The 16,505-nt window shown below is 41.8% G+C and overlaps 2 protein-coding genes and 3 non-coding genes across 6 annotated transcripts in view; all 5 read left to right on the forward strand.

Annotated features, from left to right (window-relative positions):
• The first annotated feature begins 6,395 nt into the window (after window positions 1-6,395).
• On the forward strand, window positions 6,396-14,954 carry dkc1 (dyskeratosis congenita 1, dyskerin). 2 transcript variants are annotated; one of them, XM_057361171.1, is made up of 15 exons: window positions 6,396-6,464; window positions 7,032-7,093; window positions 8,879-8,965; window positions 9,272-9,363; window positions 9,553-9,737; window positions 9,821-9,885; window positions 10,521-10,647; window positions 11,509-11,639; window positions 13,057-13,200; window positions 13,675-13,795; window positions 13,875-13,993; window positions 14,082-14,185; window positions 14,338-14,383; window positions 14,450-14,587; window positions 14,710-14,954. In XM_057361171.1, the coding sequence occupies exons 1-15, from the start codon at window positions 6,449-6,451 to the stop codon at window positions 14,773-14,775; spliced, it is 1,503 nt and encodes a 500-aa protein (XP_057217154.1). In that variant the 5' UTR covers window positions 6,396-6,448; the 3' UTR covers window positions 14,776-14,954. The 2 variants fall into 2 exon arrangements, with proteins under 2 accessions (XP_057217154.1, XP_057217155.1); XM_057361172.1 differs by lacking the exon at window positions 6,396-6,464 and having other exon boundaries at window positions 7,032-7,130.
• On the forward strand, window positions 9,400-9,478 carry LOC130570797 (small nucleolar RNA SNORD83). Its single transcript, XR_008964996.1, has one exon. It is a non-coding gene; the product is annotated as a small nucleolar RNA SNORD83 (small nucleolar RNA).
• LOC130570798 (small nucleolar RNA SNORD83) lies at window positions 11,365-11,443 on the forward strand. The gene has a single exon (XR_008964997.1). It is a non-coding gene; the product is annotated as a small nucleolar RNA SNORD83 (small nucleolar RNA).
• Window positions 11,666-11,801, forward strand: LOC130570807 (small nucleolar RNA SNORA36 family). Its single transcript, XR_008965006.1, has one exon. It is a non-coding gene; the product is annotated as a small nucleolar RNA SNORA36 family (small nucleolar RNA).
• A 77-nt stretch (window positions 14,955-15,031) lies between the features above and the next one.
• Window positions 15,032-16,505, forward strand: part of LOC130570556 (H/ACA ribonucleoprotein complex subunit DKC1-like) — a 7,442-nt gene continuing 5,968 nt past the window's right edge. Inside the window, exon 1 of the mRNA XM_057360909.1 lies at window positions 15,032-15,115. Within this exon, the coding sequence (XP_057216892.1) occupies window positions 15,032-15,115 (84 nt within the window). The remainder of the gene's footprint in view (window positions 15,116-16,505) is intronic.

The following is a 16,505-nucleotide window of genomic DNA, read 5'->3' on the forward strand; positions in this document are numbered from 1 at the left end:
GCCCTGACTTGTGTATATGTGCTCTTAAAGAAATAGTAGGCTAAACTAGATAGTACATTTTCTAAAGAAACTGTGAGTGATGCTTTCGTGGCAAACCGCGGAACTCGGCACTAGGGTGATGACACTTTAAGTACTAATCAATCTAACCAACCCCCATGACTCTAAGATGTGCTGATACAGAGATATAGGTCTTGCTAAACGGTTGCTAGGCTAATGTGTTTGGTTGCTATGGGCGTGGCTTGGCATCTGCCAACTGATGATGCTTCAAGCCACAAGTGAAACAAACCAACTCCCATGTCTCTACGATATTCCTATGCATAGATAGATAGAACTCGGCACTAGGGTGATGACACTTTAAGTACTAATCAATCTAACCAACCCCCATGACTCTTAAGATGTGCTGATACAGAGATATAGGTTTTTCTAAATGGTTGCTAGGCTAACCTGTTTGGTTGCTATGGGCGTGGCTTAGCATATGCCAACTGATGATGCTTCAACCCACAAGTGAAACAAACCAACCCCCATCTCTCTATGATGTTCTGATGAAGAGCTGTAGGTGTTGTTAAACGGTTGCCAAGTTAAGATGTTTTGTTGCTATGGACATGGCTTCATGGCTTAATGAACTTCCTGGGCCACTGATTGGTTACCTGAGTAATACGTGCCCACCCCCTCGTCTCTACGACACTGTACTGCAAAGATATCCATATGAACTTTTGATAATGGGAGTCAATGGGATCGGTTGCTAGGTTGCTGTAAATGGTTGCTATGGGCGTGGCTTAATAGCTTTAAGATGATCCTGTGACACTGACTGGTTGTCTGAATGAAATGAGCCCACCCCCTCGTCTCTACGACACTGTTCTGCAAAGATATCCATATGGACTTTTTATATTGGTAGTCTATGGGATCGGTTGCTAGGTTGCTGTAAATGGTTGCTATGGGCGTGGCTTAATATCTTCATAATGATCATGTGACACTGCTTGGTTGTCTGAGTCAAATGAGCCCACCCCCTTGTCTCTAAGTGGTTGTACTGTTAAGATATTCAACACGGACATTTTACGCCTTATATGGGCATGCTTCCTGTGATCGGGAAATTTTGGGAGGCTCTCACACCCCAGGGGTACAACTTACACCCCATTGTGAGTGATGTTCTTACAGAGCCAGGTAGCCTCTTCAAATCGTGTATTATTATCATGTTTCTACGATATCCTCACTCGGAGCTACGACCCGTCAAAGTTGGGCGCAATGTTAAATCAATGGGATTTTTTTTATCAGAATCAGAATCAGAAATACTTTAATAATCCCAGAGGGAAATTATTTTGTTACCAGAACTCCAGATATACAAACAACATATTATACAAACAACATATATTCAGATCAAATATAAATATAAAAAATATATATAACTATATATATATATACAGTATATATATATATATATATATATATTCTGACTTTCTAAGGGAGGCATTGTAAAGTTTATTTACCACAGGCAAGAATGATTTCCTGTGGCGCTCTGTGGTGCATCTGGGTGAGAGGAGTCTTCCGCTAAAGGTGCTCCTCAGCTGGGCCAGTGTGTCATAGAGAGGGTGTGCGACATTGTCCAAGATAGACTGAAGCCTAAACAGCATCCTCCTCTCTGCCACAGTTGTCAGTGTGTCCAGCTCCTCCCCCACGACATCACCAGCCCTCCTGATCAGTTTATTTAGTCTGTTGTAGTCTGCGACCTTCAGCCCAATACCCCAACATGTGACAGCGAAGAAGATAACACTGGACACAACCGACTCATAAAACATCCTCAGCATCGTCCGGCAGATGTTAAAGGACCTCAGCCTCCTTAAGAAAAATAGTCGACTTTGTCCCTTCTTGTAGACCGCCTCGGCATTTCTGGTCCAGTCCAACTTATTATTTAAGTACACTCCCAGGTACTAATACTCCTCCACATTATCCACAGGGACTCCCTGAATGGAAACGGGTCACAGACAATTTCGCCCTCCTCAGATCCACTAAGCTCCTTTGTCTTTGTCACATTGAGCTGCAGATGGTTCAATTCACTCCAGGTGACAAAGTTGCCCACCACAGTCCTGTATTCACTCTCATCGCCCTTTTCAATGCAGCCAACTATTGCCGAGTCATCAGAAAACTTCTGAAGATGGCAGGACTCAGTACAGCAGTTGAAGTCTGAGGTGAAGAGGGTGAAGAGGAAGGGAGAGGACAGTCCCCTGTGGGACCCCAGTATTGCTGACAACCCTGTCAGACACACAGTTCTGTAGGCGTACGTACTGTGGTCTGCCCGTCAGGTAGTCAACAATCCAGGACATGATGGGGGCCTCCACCTGCATCGCAGCCATCTTCTCACCCAGAAGAGCCGGACGGATGGTGTTAAAAGCACTGGAGAAGTCAAAGAACAAGACTCTCACAGTGCTCGCCGGCTTATCCAGGTGAGTGTAGACTCTGTTCAGCAGGTAGATGATGCTGTCCTCAACTCCCAAGTGGGGCTGGTAGGCGAACTGTAATGGATTAGTGAAAGGCCCAACCATAGGCCTTAGCTGCTCCAGGACGAGCCTCTCAAGGGTCTTCATGATGTGGGACGTCAGGGCCACTGGTCTGTAGTCCTGAGGGCCACTGGGACACTGCGTCTTCGGCACAGGAACTAGGCAAGACGTCTTCCACAGCACAGGGACCCTCTGGAGGTGCAGGCTCAGGCTGAAGACTTGACTTAGTACTCAACACAGCTGTGAGGTACAGGCTCTCAGCACCCCGGGAAATACACCATCGGGGCCTGCCGCTTTGCCGGAGTGGAGACACATCAACTGTCTTCTCACAATGTCAGGCGTAAAAGACACTGTAGAGATGACAGTGGGGGGAGGGGTGGGGTCTTCAGGCTGTAGAAGACAATGTAGAGCAGAAGGGAGGGGTGGAATTAATGGATGTGAATTGAGGTGGTGAGGGGCAGACGCCCCCCTATCGCACCCCCTCCACCCGATCGCTTGCAAAAGTCATCACACACCATTCCTCAATGGGCCACTCGATTTGATGTAGTCATTCATGGGTCCAAAGCGAAAAAATAATGCGTGAATATATAGGTATCTAGGTTTTGAATGGGAGTCTATGGGCGCCATTATAAGTATACAGAAATTTTGGGAGGCTCTCACACCCCAGGGGTGCAACTTACACCCCATTGTGAGTGATGTTCTTATAGAGCCTGATAACCCCTTCAAATCGTGTATTATTTTCATGTTTCTACGATATCCTCGCTCGGAGCTACGATCCCTCAAAGTTGGGCGCAATGTTAAGTCAATGGGATTTTTCGGGTGGTTTTTCGCCCCCCCTATCGCACCCCTCCACCCGATCGCTTATAAAAGTCATAGCACACCATTCCCGAATAGGCCCGTCGATGTGATGTATGTCAAGGATTGGCAAAAGAACCCAAGCGCAGGCAGGCAGTGAAAGGGTTAACAGATATATTTATTATACAAAAAACAAAAACAGAACAAAAACACCCACAATGGGGGAAAACAGAACTAAGAAATATAAAACAAAAGACTTCCCACGGGGGGCAAAATGAAAACAAGAACAATAAACTAAACTAAAGGACACGACCAAACGTCTTAAATAATACAAGGCACAAAACTCACAAACCACGAACAGGGCAAGGAACAGGAACACGGCTGAGAGCACGAACATGAACACAAACACAATGCAATATACGAGCACAGGACAAAGAAACATGAGGGTATATAAAGGGAAGACAAACGAGGGATAACGACATGGGGCAGGTGTGGTTAATTAAACACTCAGGGAAAGATAACGAGGAAACGAGATGGCGGGAACAGAGAAGAGACACTGGAGAGAACGTATATTATTGTCAAAAGGACAATAATATGTTTCTCTCCACACATAACCAAAGGCTTTGTCATGACTCTGCTACAGGACCAAGAAAAACATGACTAAATGAAGCAGAGCCATGACAATGTATTCATTCATGGGTCTACGTCAAAAGCTGCGGGACAAGTAGCGTGCCAAACTTTTGGCGGAACAAGAATAATTATAAGAAGTATGTATGTTCGAATAACAATAGTTATGCTTTTTCAAAGCATCACTAATAAGGACAGAGATAAAAATTCATCAGGGTTTTTGTGTTTCATTGATGCATCAAAAGCTTTTGATAGAGTAAATCATGAAAAGCTATTTCTAAAGTTGAAACAAAGAGGAATGCCTAAGTATATTGTGAGAATTTTGACTTATTTCCCACCAGACAATGCAAACAGGCCCGGTTCCAAAACCAAATCACTGAGGGTGCATCAGAAATTAGTGAGGGTGCTCAAAAATGTGTTTTTAAATGATAAGCAATGGCTCATAATCTTCACCTGTACTACCAGACATGGTCTTAGAAAAAAATCTATCTTTTCCCAGATGAAACATTCTGTATGACCTGAAATTTTGCAAAAATAATTACTTGAAAAAATATGCAAAAACATTGTTAAAATGTTACAACTGAAAATTAACAGTAGTGTTAGTGATTTTTTTCATTTGTCTGTTTTGTCTGGTACAACTTCGTTTTAAAAGTCAGAAGCTATTGTTTGCCTTTTATAGGACGAAACTTTGAGGGAGGAGACATGTATAGTCCATGAGGAAGAATGAGTTACAAAGGTAGAAAAATGCAAAGTATGACTCTCAATGCAATTTCTGGCAGCGATGCAGTGATGTGAGGATGGTTAAATACTGCCCCCATGTGGAGAAGGGGGAAATAAGAAAACGCATGTTAACACGTCTGTCTGCTGGCTGACTCCTGCATACAAATATCGACGTATAGCCATCATAATACAACATGGTGTCAGAAGTTCGCACGGACAGCCGCATAGGAGGACAGGGAGAGCCCTTTCGCCGAGAGGGATACACGGAATCTGCGCTATGAAATTCACTGTCAGTTCAGAGCAAAATGATGCCCCATGGCTGATAAAACTAAAAGGGAAGGATTCTGAGGCGCTATTTAAAGTTGACACGGGAGCAGATGTGACGGTGGTTTCAGAAGGACTGTAGACAACCTCAAAGATACTGCAGGGACCAGGACGAGACTCACAACAGGTCAGGGCTAAGTGCACAGCGCGAGATGCATGTGGTTTCGGGTTTGAAGATGGCGCTACTGGCGATCCAGGCTCTAGGCATTATAGCCGTCGGTCCAGTGAGCACTTTTGGTTTAACAGTTTGTGTTACTCACAGTTTGGGTTAAAGCAAACAACAAAGACAAAAAAAGATCCAATTCATATGAATAAACACAAAACAAGAAAAAAAATTTAGATTATCGAATAACTCTTAACAAAATTCCAGTTTTTTATTATTTGCTTTTGACAGCATTTTTGAATATTGTCCCAAATAATTCTTAAATACTATAAACTGGGTGATTTAAAAAAAATACATTTGGGAATAACATTTTTATAGCTAACAATAGTAATTTATTAATAAAAAAACATTTGACCTCCCTTTTCACAGTTTACATATTTAACTTTATATAAACGAAATTTAACCACAATTATTGCACTTTGTCCAGGAACGAAAGAAAAATATGCTCTGTGTTTTCTGGAAATGAGTTACAGAATTTTCACAAAATTTCTCTGATTTTTGGGATGAACTGGAAACTTTTAATGGGATGGTTCTAGTATGTTTAAGCATTCGTTTGTCAAAGAAAAGATCTACATTCTTTCTTACACACTTGACATGGTTGTTTGTCTAATCCACGTTTTAGAACATTTCTCACTTTTAAACTCAGTTGGCCCAAGAAAAATGCGATAAAAAACGCGAACGCGATCTATCTGTTCCCAGCAAGTCCGACTGCGACGTCGCGTGTCCCTAGCCGAAAATAGTCGCGGTAGGACGGCATAAATCGGTAAAAATAAGAGACACAGAACATTTCCTAAAAATGCATTCAGATCGATGTGTACATGTCGACAGTTCTATGGGGTTGCATGTATAATTGTTACTTTGACTTTAGCCACGTGTAATTCTATAAATGCCCTGTTGTGAATCGGTTACACGTGCATTTTTAGTCCATCATGACCATCTGAAAAATTCTTATGAAATATGCAAAAGCAATTGTGCTTACACCTTGATTAATACTGCAATTGAGTGTTTTTTGTGTATTTATGTTCTTTATGTATTTGTTTGTAATGTGTTTCGAATCTGAAATAAAAGTGATGATGATAAATTATTATAGTTATAATTATAATATGACATTAGATGTAGGAGATTTTGCTGTGTGCCCTTTATGTCAATGCTGCAGTAATTGTGCGTGTTATATTATATTATTTTGTCTGTACATTTGTGCCTTTATTCTGTAAAGAACGTTCCTCCGGAGTATCGCGATACTTGAGGTTTGAGACTGCGACGCGTGATAAAATGCGCATGCGCCTTCCGTCACACGTGTTGGTGTCTTCAGGAGCGCGCGGTGAAGATGGCGGACATGGACAGTAAGATCATTTCAGACGTGTTAAATGTAATCACAATGTACTAAATGCGGTCTTTTTTCCTCTAATGTGTTTGAATTCTTCAGTGATGTTCGTATTAGAAGTCAATGGTAGCGTTTTAAAAAAAAATGTCTTTGCAGTCGTACTCAAGTAAGAAAATAAGTGTAAGCAGATATTACGGAAAATTGTTTGTTTCATATTTGATGGAAGTATGTAAACTTTCAATGTTTGAAATAAAAAAAACAGCGCGTGTTTGTACCTTTGAGTTACAGTGACGTTGAAACCTGATACCTGATCTACGGTTTTTGTGGGATATTCACGTGGTCCTGCATCAGTTTGTTGCATTATTTAGTGGTGTTATTTCGTAAAAATGTTCAAATAACGTTAAGTGATGTGATCTGAATGTGCAGGGGTTTCATGTAAGATTTCAGAGGCCACGTGCTGACCCCCGCGCGCCACGTGCTCGAATCTGTTTTAAACTCTCGTTTACTGCACTGATGTGTGTGCGTGTGTGTTTCTGCATGCATATAAATGATAATAAAAGCGTGTTTTTCTTTGGTCTTCCCTCAGTTGGTTCAGCCAAGAAAGAGAAGAGAAAGAAGACGAAGAAAGTTTCAGATGAAGAAGTTGGGGTGAATGTCTTTGTTCAGTCACAATGTGTTTGTGTGTGTATGTATATATATTATTTGTTACATAGTTTTCTGAACATTCATTTACATTGTAGTATTTAAGACCCTCAATATATGATCACAGTTTGATGAATTCTTCATAGACGTTGAGGTAGGGCTGGGCGATATGGCAAAAAAGTAAACTCGATAGTTTTTTTCTATATTGATCGATAACGATATTTATTTCGATATATATTTAATTAAAAAACTGTATTTAAAATAATCTATTTTAAATACAGTTTATTAACAAAAGTTAACCTTTATCCAGTTAAAATTCAATTAAATGAATGCACTGTTGCAACACAGAGGATATTAGACCATGAACAACATGTACCAGTTCATTCAGTCTCATTTTGACTCCATTGACTCGTTAAGTAAAGGGAGTGTTCATTCAGTACATTCAACCAATGAAAGGGCTCCGTTACTGGTACAATCGAATGCTATTGGCTCAGCACCTGCGCACATATGTAACGCTGCAATAATGTCTTGCTCGAGTAGTGGGATTCATTCAATGTATTCAATGAACCTTAAAGACATCTCACATAAACTGTAGTACATTTCTTTAATCATGCAAGCATCTAACATACAAGGTTCAATAATTAAATGTGCACACAAACTCACTTCATTACATCTCTGATCTGTACAGGGCAGCGCTGGTTTGTTTCATAAGCACCAGCTCATGTTAGCAGATATGTTAACGATGGATATAAAAACGTTTGTGCTTGAGTTTCGAAGTAACTCGCTTGCAATTGCGCCTCAATTTTTTTTAGTTTAACCGGCGATTGCGGAAAAAAATAAGACACTTGATAAACCGCGTGATGACAACTCGAGGTTAGTTTCACCTTTGTTTCCGCTTCCAGTCATGTTTTCCTCCTCATGTCGAGTTTTCTTTGCCAAGTGCAGTATGAAATGGACTTTGTACTTTGACGCGCATGATAAAAGCTGCACGCTGACTGACTGTTGTTGCGTTTATTTCTGCGTTCTGTTAGACTGTGAGATGAATCCATATCGAGTCAAAATGCCAATAGCTTATTATCGTTTTTGAAATGCATTCTATCGTGATTCGTAGGGATGTAACGATTCACTCAGCTCACGATGCGATTCACGATTCTGATCTCATGATGCGATTTATTCACGGTTTACTCACGATTTATTTTTAAAAAATGAGTTGAAACAAATTAGAAATGAACAACTTCCCTTGCATTATTTCTTAAATGCTTTACGTTTCTTTGCATAATAAAATAATGTTTTATTTCAAATAACAAAAGTAAACTGCAATGTTATAACAAATTAATAATAGAAAAAGTCTCTAATATAAACAAACTAATACTGTCTGAGCTTTTCTTGGAATTTTTTGCATTTAAGAAATATCAGCATCCACGTTTAGGTTTGCAGTGAAAATAGCGGCCCCTGCTGTTCAAAAAATGTATTGCGATTCAGTTCAAGCCTCAACCTATTTGAATCGTCACTCATTATAACCGATTTTCAACCAGCTCACGGTGAATCGTTACATCCCTAGTGATTCGATATGATATCGTTTATCGGCACAGCCCTACTTTGAGATTAGAAGCAGCGATTAGATGTTATACACTTGAACTGAAACATTGCTGCAATAAATTGTGATTTTGTGTAGTATTTCCAAAATGTGTGTTGTTTAAATGTGGCTAAATTGATGTGTATTTTTGACACTCAATAAATTCCTGGAGTTGTGAATCTTGTCCATTGAAGTGATTGAATTGTTGCTTTCAGGAAATTCAGGAGAGCGGTGATTTTCTCATCAAACCCGAGTCTCGGGTGGCCAGTTTGGACACATCTCAATGGCCGTTACTGTTGAAGGTACACGTGTATGTGTGTGTGTTCTGATGATGATGAAGAATGTGCGTGTGTCTCGTGATGAACGTGTTTATCCATTCTCTGAGTGTCTGGGGTCTCTTCTGTCCTCCTGCGGTCCGTTCTGGCCCGTGGGTCCCAGCCGTCTGTTCTTCTGTCTCGGTGTTCTGCTGGGCCGGATGAGCTGATGTCAGGGTTCAGATCCTCCCAAACCCAAAGATGATCGCACACTTCTGATCTCACGCACGCAAACGTCTCGTCTGTTCAGCTCTTGTGTTTGTGTTTATTCATGAAGCGCTTTGATCTCTGCAGAACTTTGATAAGCTGAACATCAGGACGGCTCACTACACTCCTCTGCCACACGGCTCCAATCCGCTCAAGAGAAACATACACGATTACGTCAGGTAACGTGTGTGTGTGTGTGTGCGCGCGCGTGTGTGGCCACATGATGTGATGTAGATGACACGAGCACATGTTGTGCAGAGATGACTCATCATCTATCACCCTGTACTGATGGCTTCAGCTCAATATCATCAGTGGAGTACACGTCCAGCTGTTGTTCTCTTCATTGAGTTTGTGTTTTGTGTGCTCAGGACCGGTTTCATTAATCTGGACAAGCCCGCTAACCCTTCGTCACACGAGGTTGTGGCCTGGATCAAGAGAATTCTGCGTGTCGAGAAGACGGGTCACAGCGGGACGCTGGATCCTAAAGTGACGGGTTGTCTGATCGTGTGTGTGGAGCGGGCCACGCGTCTGGTGAAATCGCAGCAGAGCGCAGGTACGTCCGCAGCCATGCTTTTGCTTTTCCTCCCAGTAAACCCCAGTGGCCTCCTCTCATTCCTCTTCTGCCGTGTCTTGCAGGCAAAGAGTATGTGGGAATCGTACGGCTGCACAGTGCGCTAGAGAACGAGCACCAGCTCGCCCGGGTGAGTTCTCTTCTTCAGTAGCCGGGCGCACATTGGTCACATGACTACAGGCTGTTCTTAAAGGGGCAGTTCACCTCGTTTCTTCTCTCTCATGTGCTTGTAAATCTGTATGCGAGTCTTTCTTCAGTGGAACACAACAGAAGATATTTAGAGAAATGTCTGTGGTTTTGTGTTCATACAATGGAATTCAATGTTGTTTGAATATCAAACATTCTTCAGTGTTCTTTTTTGTGTTCTGATGAAGAAAATTCGTCCAGGTTTGATGTGAGGTTGAAGAAATGAACGAATATCATTTTTTAAATCCCTTTTAAGTGGGTAGCTGGTAACCTGAGAGTTAATCTGTGACCTTTGGCTACTGTGTGTGATATGATGAAAATGTTCATCCATTCTCTGAGTGTCTCTGGACCGTCTCTCTCTCGCTCTTTTTTTTTTTTTGAGCGTCAGGACCGGCGGCCTGTGTTCTCTGCTGTAGTGTTCTACTGCAGCTGATGATCTCAGAGCTCTGCTGGGTTTGATGGTTTAGATTCATCGAAGAAGAGTGAACACGTCTGAACGCACGCTCACGCGTGAGCACAGACGGCAGCGTGAGTCTGGATCAGATCTTCATCCCGCTCTGTGTTTCTCTGTCTCTACAGGGTCTGGAGTGTTTAACAGGAGCTCTGTTTCAGAGACCACCTCTCATCGCCGCCGTCAAGCGACAGCTCCGAGTGCGCACAATATATGACAGCAAACTCATCCAATACGACCCAGAGAGAAGACTAGGTATTGCTTTAAACATGCGCTGCTGCGCAGATCCACCCGCGCATGACATCAACTTAGGGCAAGAGGATTTCCACCATGTGAGAAATGTGGGTGGAATAAGGAAGGCTTATAAACGGAACTGGCTGTAGAATGGCACAGATTCTGGCAAATGCAGTATGTTTAACCAGAAAGTCTACATCTACAAAATTCAAACAGTTCTATGAAGAACATTATTTAGATGAGGTTTAAATGTTATCTGCTTGTCTATGAGTGAAGGTGTTGCGTGAACTGCATCAGGCTCCTGTCAAACATCCTTTGCGGTGACATGTCAAAATAAAAGTCCAGTCCTAACATTTTACCACACCACCCCCTTATATTTATTTATAATTCGACCACTGAGTATATTATTTCCTTTAGTAAACTGAAGTAAGCGTGCTAGTAAAAATATTACTTCCTTCAAAAATCGTGCTTAAATTAATGTAGACCTAAAAACATAAAATGTACTGGTAAGATACTGGTTTATTAACACCCTATTTTTACAGATTTCCCTCATGTATGTTACGAAGTATCTACTGTAGGTTTTTAATATAGTTTAAAAGGGTGTATGTGGTCAAATATATTACTGTTAGAATCCAGAATCCTGACAAAGAATCTAGAAAACTTCCAACAGATTTGGTAGGGCTGTAGTTTCTCTTATGCTGATGGATCTGCGCAGCACTGCAGCTGTAAACTGTGGAGGCCACATGATGTGATGTAGATGACACGAGCACATGTTGTGCAGAGATGACTCATCATCTATCACCCTGTACTGATGGCTCGGTTTCGTCTCGAGTGTGTGTTTGTGAGGCGTGTTTGTGTGTAACGTTGTGTTGTCGTGTGCAGGTATTTTCTGGGTGAGCTGTGAAGCGGGCACATACATCAGAACTCTGTGTGTTCATCTGGGTCTGCTGCTGGGGGTCGGAGGTCAGATGCAGGAGCTACGACGTGTCCGTTCGGGTGTTATGGGAGAAAAGGTGCGTTCAGAAAACATCTGTTGAAGAGTCAAAGTGTTGAGTTCAGTTCTGGGCTTTCTCCTGGTTCTGGTAATAAATCTTTGGCACATGAAAACGGCTGAGAGTGAAGAACTCATGAAGTGTTTGTGATGTGACATCTTCATCAACTTCAGCCGAACACAACTGAGTCTAATCTTGATGCTGTAAAAATCCAGCTCAATGTCCGTTTCTCAGTTTAATGCCATGAACTTTAACCTTGAGTCTTCATGTGAACTTGTTATAAATGTCATCTAGAGGTGTAGTGATTACACTCACTCATGAGGAACAATACAATGTTCATGATGTGGTCATATCACAATAATGTGAGCAAAACTGAACATATACAAATAAGATTCGTTTTTTTTAACCTTTTTAAATAACTAATTTGGTTGTAAGTACAACTTTTTGAGGTTTAATTGAAACTTGAAGTGAAAATTGTTTCATACAGCTGAACAATTGTTTAATATCCTGACTCGTCAATGATGCATGAAAATTCGACCCAATACAGCATTTGAATGACTCTGATGGGTTCATGTCTTCTGAAGTGGAACCCTGTGTTTGTGAGAGGAAGCCATTCATATTTTCAGCTCATTTAATGATTGATGCATTGTAGAGGTGGGCGGAATGGCCAAAAATATTTCACGGAATGAGTTCTATATCTTATACCCCATTTTTCTTAGATTGCTTTCCTTTATTTATTTATTTATTTCAGTTCATTTAAATGCTCAGCATAGTTAAAACAGGCAAGTTATGAAAATGTACTAAAGATATCAGATTAAGTTCTGATAATGAGATATGATATAGCCAGAAGATAAATAAATATGTATACAGAAGGAAGATAGACAACATGTATAACAATGAAGTATGAATATATGCACAAACAATGAGAGTACAGTATGACTGGTGTTATAAACTGGTGTTCATGGGGTCTGTACTGTAGGTCTTCATCGCTCTTTTCTCTCCATTAGATGCACAGTTTTAGTGTTGCATCTTTAGGTTTGTTTATTCTGGCGCTTGTCTTTGCACTGCGAGTCTCTGACTCCACACGGACCTCGCAAAACAGGGAAAGCTGCGCGTCTGAACTTGGCTTTTATTAAAAGCTTCACAAAGCAAACTGACTTCTGAAATCATTGAAAACTGCCCTCATTGTAATGTCCAAATGACGGAAGGCTTTTAGATTTTTCCGTCACTGGTATAAAAAAATCTGTCTGAGAACTTTTGGTTCACGCGACCTCTGGGTGTGAGTATCGACCGCACCTAAGCCCAGAACTGAATAAATTGTGATAGTTTAAATTTCACCCTCTACTTCATCTGGGAGCTTAAAATGAAAAATCTGATGTGTAGCATCTGTGAGTCACTGCCCCAAACAACTAAATATCACGTGTGTGTGTGTTGTCAGGATAACATGGTGAGCATGCACGATGTGCTGGACGCTCAGTGGCAGTTTGATCACAACAAAGATGAGTCGTATCTGAGACGAGTCATCTACCCGCTGGAGAAACTGCTCATCTCCTACAAGAGAATCGTCATGAAGGACAGCGCTGTAAGTACATTTACACAATAAACACACGCATTCTGTGTTCATCACAGCATTTTACTTGAGTCGGCATGAAATCAAAAATGATCATTCGAATCATTTTACACAAAGTATTTATTATAAATGACTTATCTGTGCACATCATTATTTTTAAATTCATTTGCGCTTGTAGTCTTTGATCCTCCTCCCCCTCTGGAAACGACCTCTTCACTTCTGGTCAGGAGAACTGGCGTGAGGGCGGGGCTGCAATGACTGACAGATCACAAACTGCCGTTCAAATCTTACACCTTTTAACGATCCAATCAGTTGTCAGTGAATGAAATCAAGTCCCGCCCTACATTTTTTTACCCTCATTTCAGTTGTAGTTTCACTCCGGTATAAGTCACGATACGGAAAAGACAATCGCTGCTTTTGTTTCATGCCGACTTTAAGAATCATCAAACACTTCAAGAAGCATTGAGCAGTTTCTTTCTTCCACAGGTGAACGCAATATGTTACGGTGCTAAGATCATGTTACCCGGCGTCCTGCGATATGAAGATGGGATCGAGATGAATCAGGACATTGTGGTCATAACCACCAAAGGAGAAGCCATCTGTACAGGTAAGCGGACTCGTGATGGAGGTGATGCAAGCGCAGATGACGTCTGTCTTTCACTTGACACCTCTGATGTGTTTCACAGCGATCGCGCTCATGACCACAGCTGTCATCTCCACGTGTGACCACGGTGTCGTCGCCAAGATCAAGAGGGTCATCATGGAGCGAGATACCTATCCACGCAAATGGGGACTCGGGCCGAAGGTTAGGACCCCCACACATGCTCGTTATTTTTTAAATGGATTCGATCCTGCGCTGTTGTTGTGATGTGAAAGTGTTTCTGTTGTTTCAGGCGAGCCAGAAGAAGATGATGATTCAGAAAGGACTTCTGAGCAAACACGGCAAACCCAACGACAGCACGCCAGCCAACTGGAAGGACAGTTATGTGGATTACAGGTACAGAAGTTTTGTGTTACTGTCCATCAGCAGCTAACATCTCCAGTGTTCTGACCGAGTCTCAAGTGACTTTGGAGAACATAAGTGAAGTGTTTGAGTCTGGTGTTGATTGTGCTAGTGTAATCCAGAAGCTTCTCTCTGGTGTTTTCTAGCGCTCCCACAGCACAAGCCCTGCAGGACACTGAAGCTGGAGGAAAGGTGAGTTGTTTCTACAGCACACGTGTGGTGTTTGTGCGGATATGAAGTGAACTTGTGTTTCTCCAGAGGAAGCGAGGCGACAGCGGCAGTGACAATGATGCAGCTGCTCAGCCAGTCAAGAAGGAAAAGAAAAAGAAGAAAGTGAAGAAGGAGAAACAGGCAGAGGAGACGCCGAGTGAGCCTCCAGCAGAGGAAGACACTGAGGTGAGTTATTCATCTGATCACGGCTGTCAAACTGAAGTGTGTTGGATTAGGCTTAGATCTCATCTGATAAAGCGAGGACACACAAACATGATTCATGATCAATGAGCTTGTGTGCTACGCAGGTCACAGAAAGCGCAAAGAAGAAAAAGAAGAAAAAGGTGAAGGATTCAAACGGAGCGTCAGAATGAACACTGGGACTGATGACGGAGAGGCTGTGAGATCAGATGTCTGTCGGAGCTGATTTTCAACAGCTATTATTGTTCTTCTCGTGAAACCCTGATTGCTGGGGTGTGTTCATGTGTTTTTTATTGTAAATAGTGAAAATGTAATCCTGAACTTATGAAATGAAAGCTGACTTTGTTTTATAGTGGGCTTGTGTTTTGTGTTATGGGCAAATGATCAAATCCCTGAAGATTCTTGATATGAGTTCTACTGTAGTTCGACATGATTCAGATCAGAGTTTTGAGCGGTTTCACATGTGCTGAACTGCTACATGGTGGCGTTCAGAAAGCGATTCCTGCTGGGCACGTTTGGTCAAAGTCACTTAATATATGCTTTAGTTCAGACACTTCGTGTTTCTTTTTTACCCTAAACTTGCATATCCATGGCAACACAAGGATATCGCGCATCAGAAATCCCATTCAAATTCAGTCACAGTACAAGTACCTACCTCTGGACCACTAAAACAATGTTATGTATAGTAGATACACTGCATCATCCAGATTTGTGATGTGGTGCTCTTTATCTCGCCTACTTTATAGAATGAAAGTAGTCACTTTCACATTCCTCTAAATGAGGCTGAAGTGCCTGGGATGATTTAAAAAAAAAAATTTCATGTCCATTATAAGTAACCCACTTCCTGTTGCCAATGTGATCAGACACTTCAAGTTTCTATGATGTCACCTTAAATGCATTGCGTCGTCATGGCAACATCATTGGAGATCTCAGAAAACTTCGCAGTGTAGGAGGTTCAATATCTTTGCATCATGTTCATCAAGTTGAATGACAATTGAATGAATCCCCAAGGAGGAGTATTTAAAAGTTAACCAGATGCGGTTGTAAAAAAAATCCACCTCTGCTCGACATCAGAGCATCTTTAATATTAGAAGTCTTTATGTGGGGGCCGCAAGTGACACTACACATAGGAGTCCATGCAACTAAAAAGTTTGAGAACCACTGTATGGGATCAGAATCCCGCCTAAAGTAATGCGGGCATATTTAAAAATAGAATAAGCGTAAATCAAACTAGTAATTATTAATAAGTAATTTCAAGTCAGAACTTTAAGCACATTTTAAATTATATTGCACAACATTAATACATAGACAAAGTTGTCCACATAGCACACAAATAATGTTTTCCTTGATTTTACTCGATTTTTGTGTTCTCTGATATTTTCTGATTAAATTTTCATTTTTTCTATGCATACGTTATTTTTCCCTCACTTGTTTTTCCACGTTCTGCGCTTGCTTTTCCAAATGCTGCAGTTCGAGTTTTATGGTAATTAGGGCAGGATTTAGCGTCACCATTGGTCCACTAGTTCTAGATTGACAGCTCCTCTAGCCAACCAGTCGAAGAGGGTGTTGACGTCACTTCAAACGCTACTCGCGGCTTACTGTGCGTTCAGACCGCCGCCGTCGAGAGCGTCAAAGTGGCCGGAAGTCATTCATTTTCAACGTGAGCCGGCGGCGAGGCGCGGCGCGTCTTGGCCGTTGAGGGCGTCAAGGAGAGTTGAAATCAGGTCAACTTTATGGTAATGAGCTATGACGCGGTTCGGCGGCAACCAATCGGAACGTAGAAGTCCATCTCGAGATGATTCCAGAGAAAGCAGCCCTGTAAACTTTGGTTCCGACCACATTAGTTCCCAAGCAAAATGGAGGAGAAGTTGATAACTGCTGTGGCGGGTTTCTCAATCCTATA

Source organism: Triplophysa rosa, linkage group LG19 (assembly GCF_024868665.1).
Source record: "Triplophysa rosa linkage group LG19, Trosa_1v2, whole genome shotgun sequence".
In the NCBI taxonomy this organism is placed as follows: domain Eukaryota; kingdom Metazoa; phylum Chordata; class Actinopteri; order Cypriniformes; family Nemacheilidae; genus Triplophysa; species Triplophysa rosa.

Excerpts from the sequence above, each read along its gene's own strand:
- dkc1 (XM_057361171.1), top strand. Across the intron at positions 7,094-8,878 it reads TTTCAGATGAAGAAGTTGGG|GAAATTCAGGAGAGCGGTGA; the intron begins GTGAATGTCTTT and ends TGTTGCTTTCAG. Across the intron at positions 11,640-13,056 it reads CGGGTGTTATGGGAGAAAAG|GATAACATGGTGAGCATGCA; the intron begins GTGCGTTCAGAA and ends GTGTGTTGTCAG.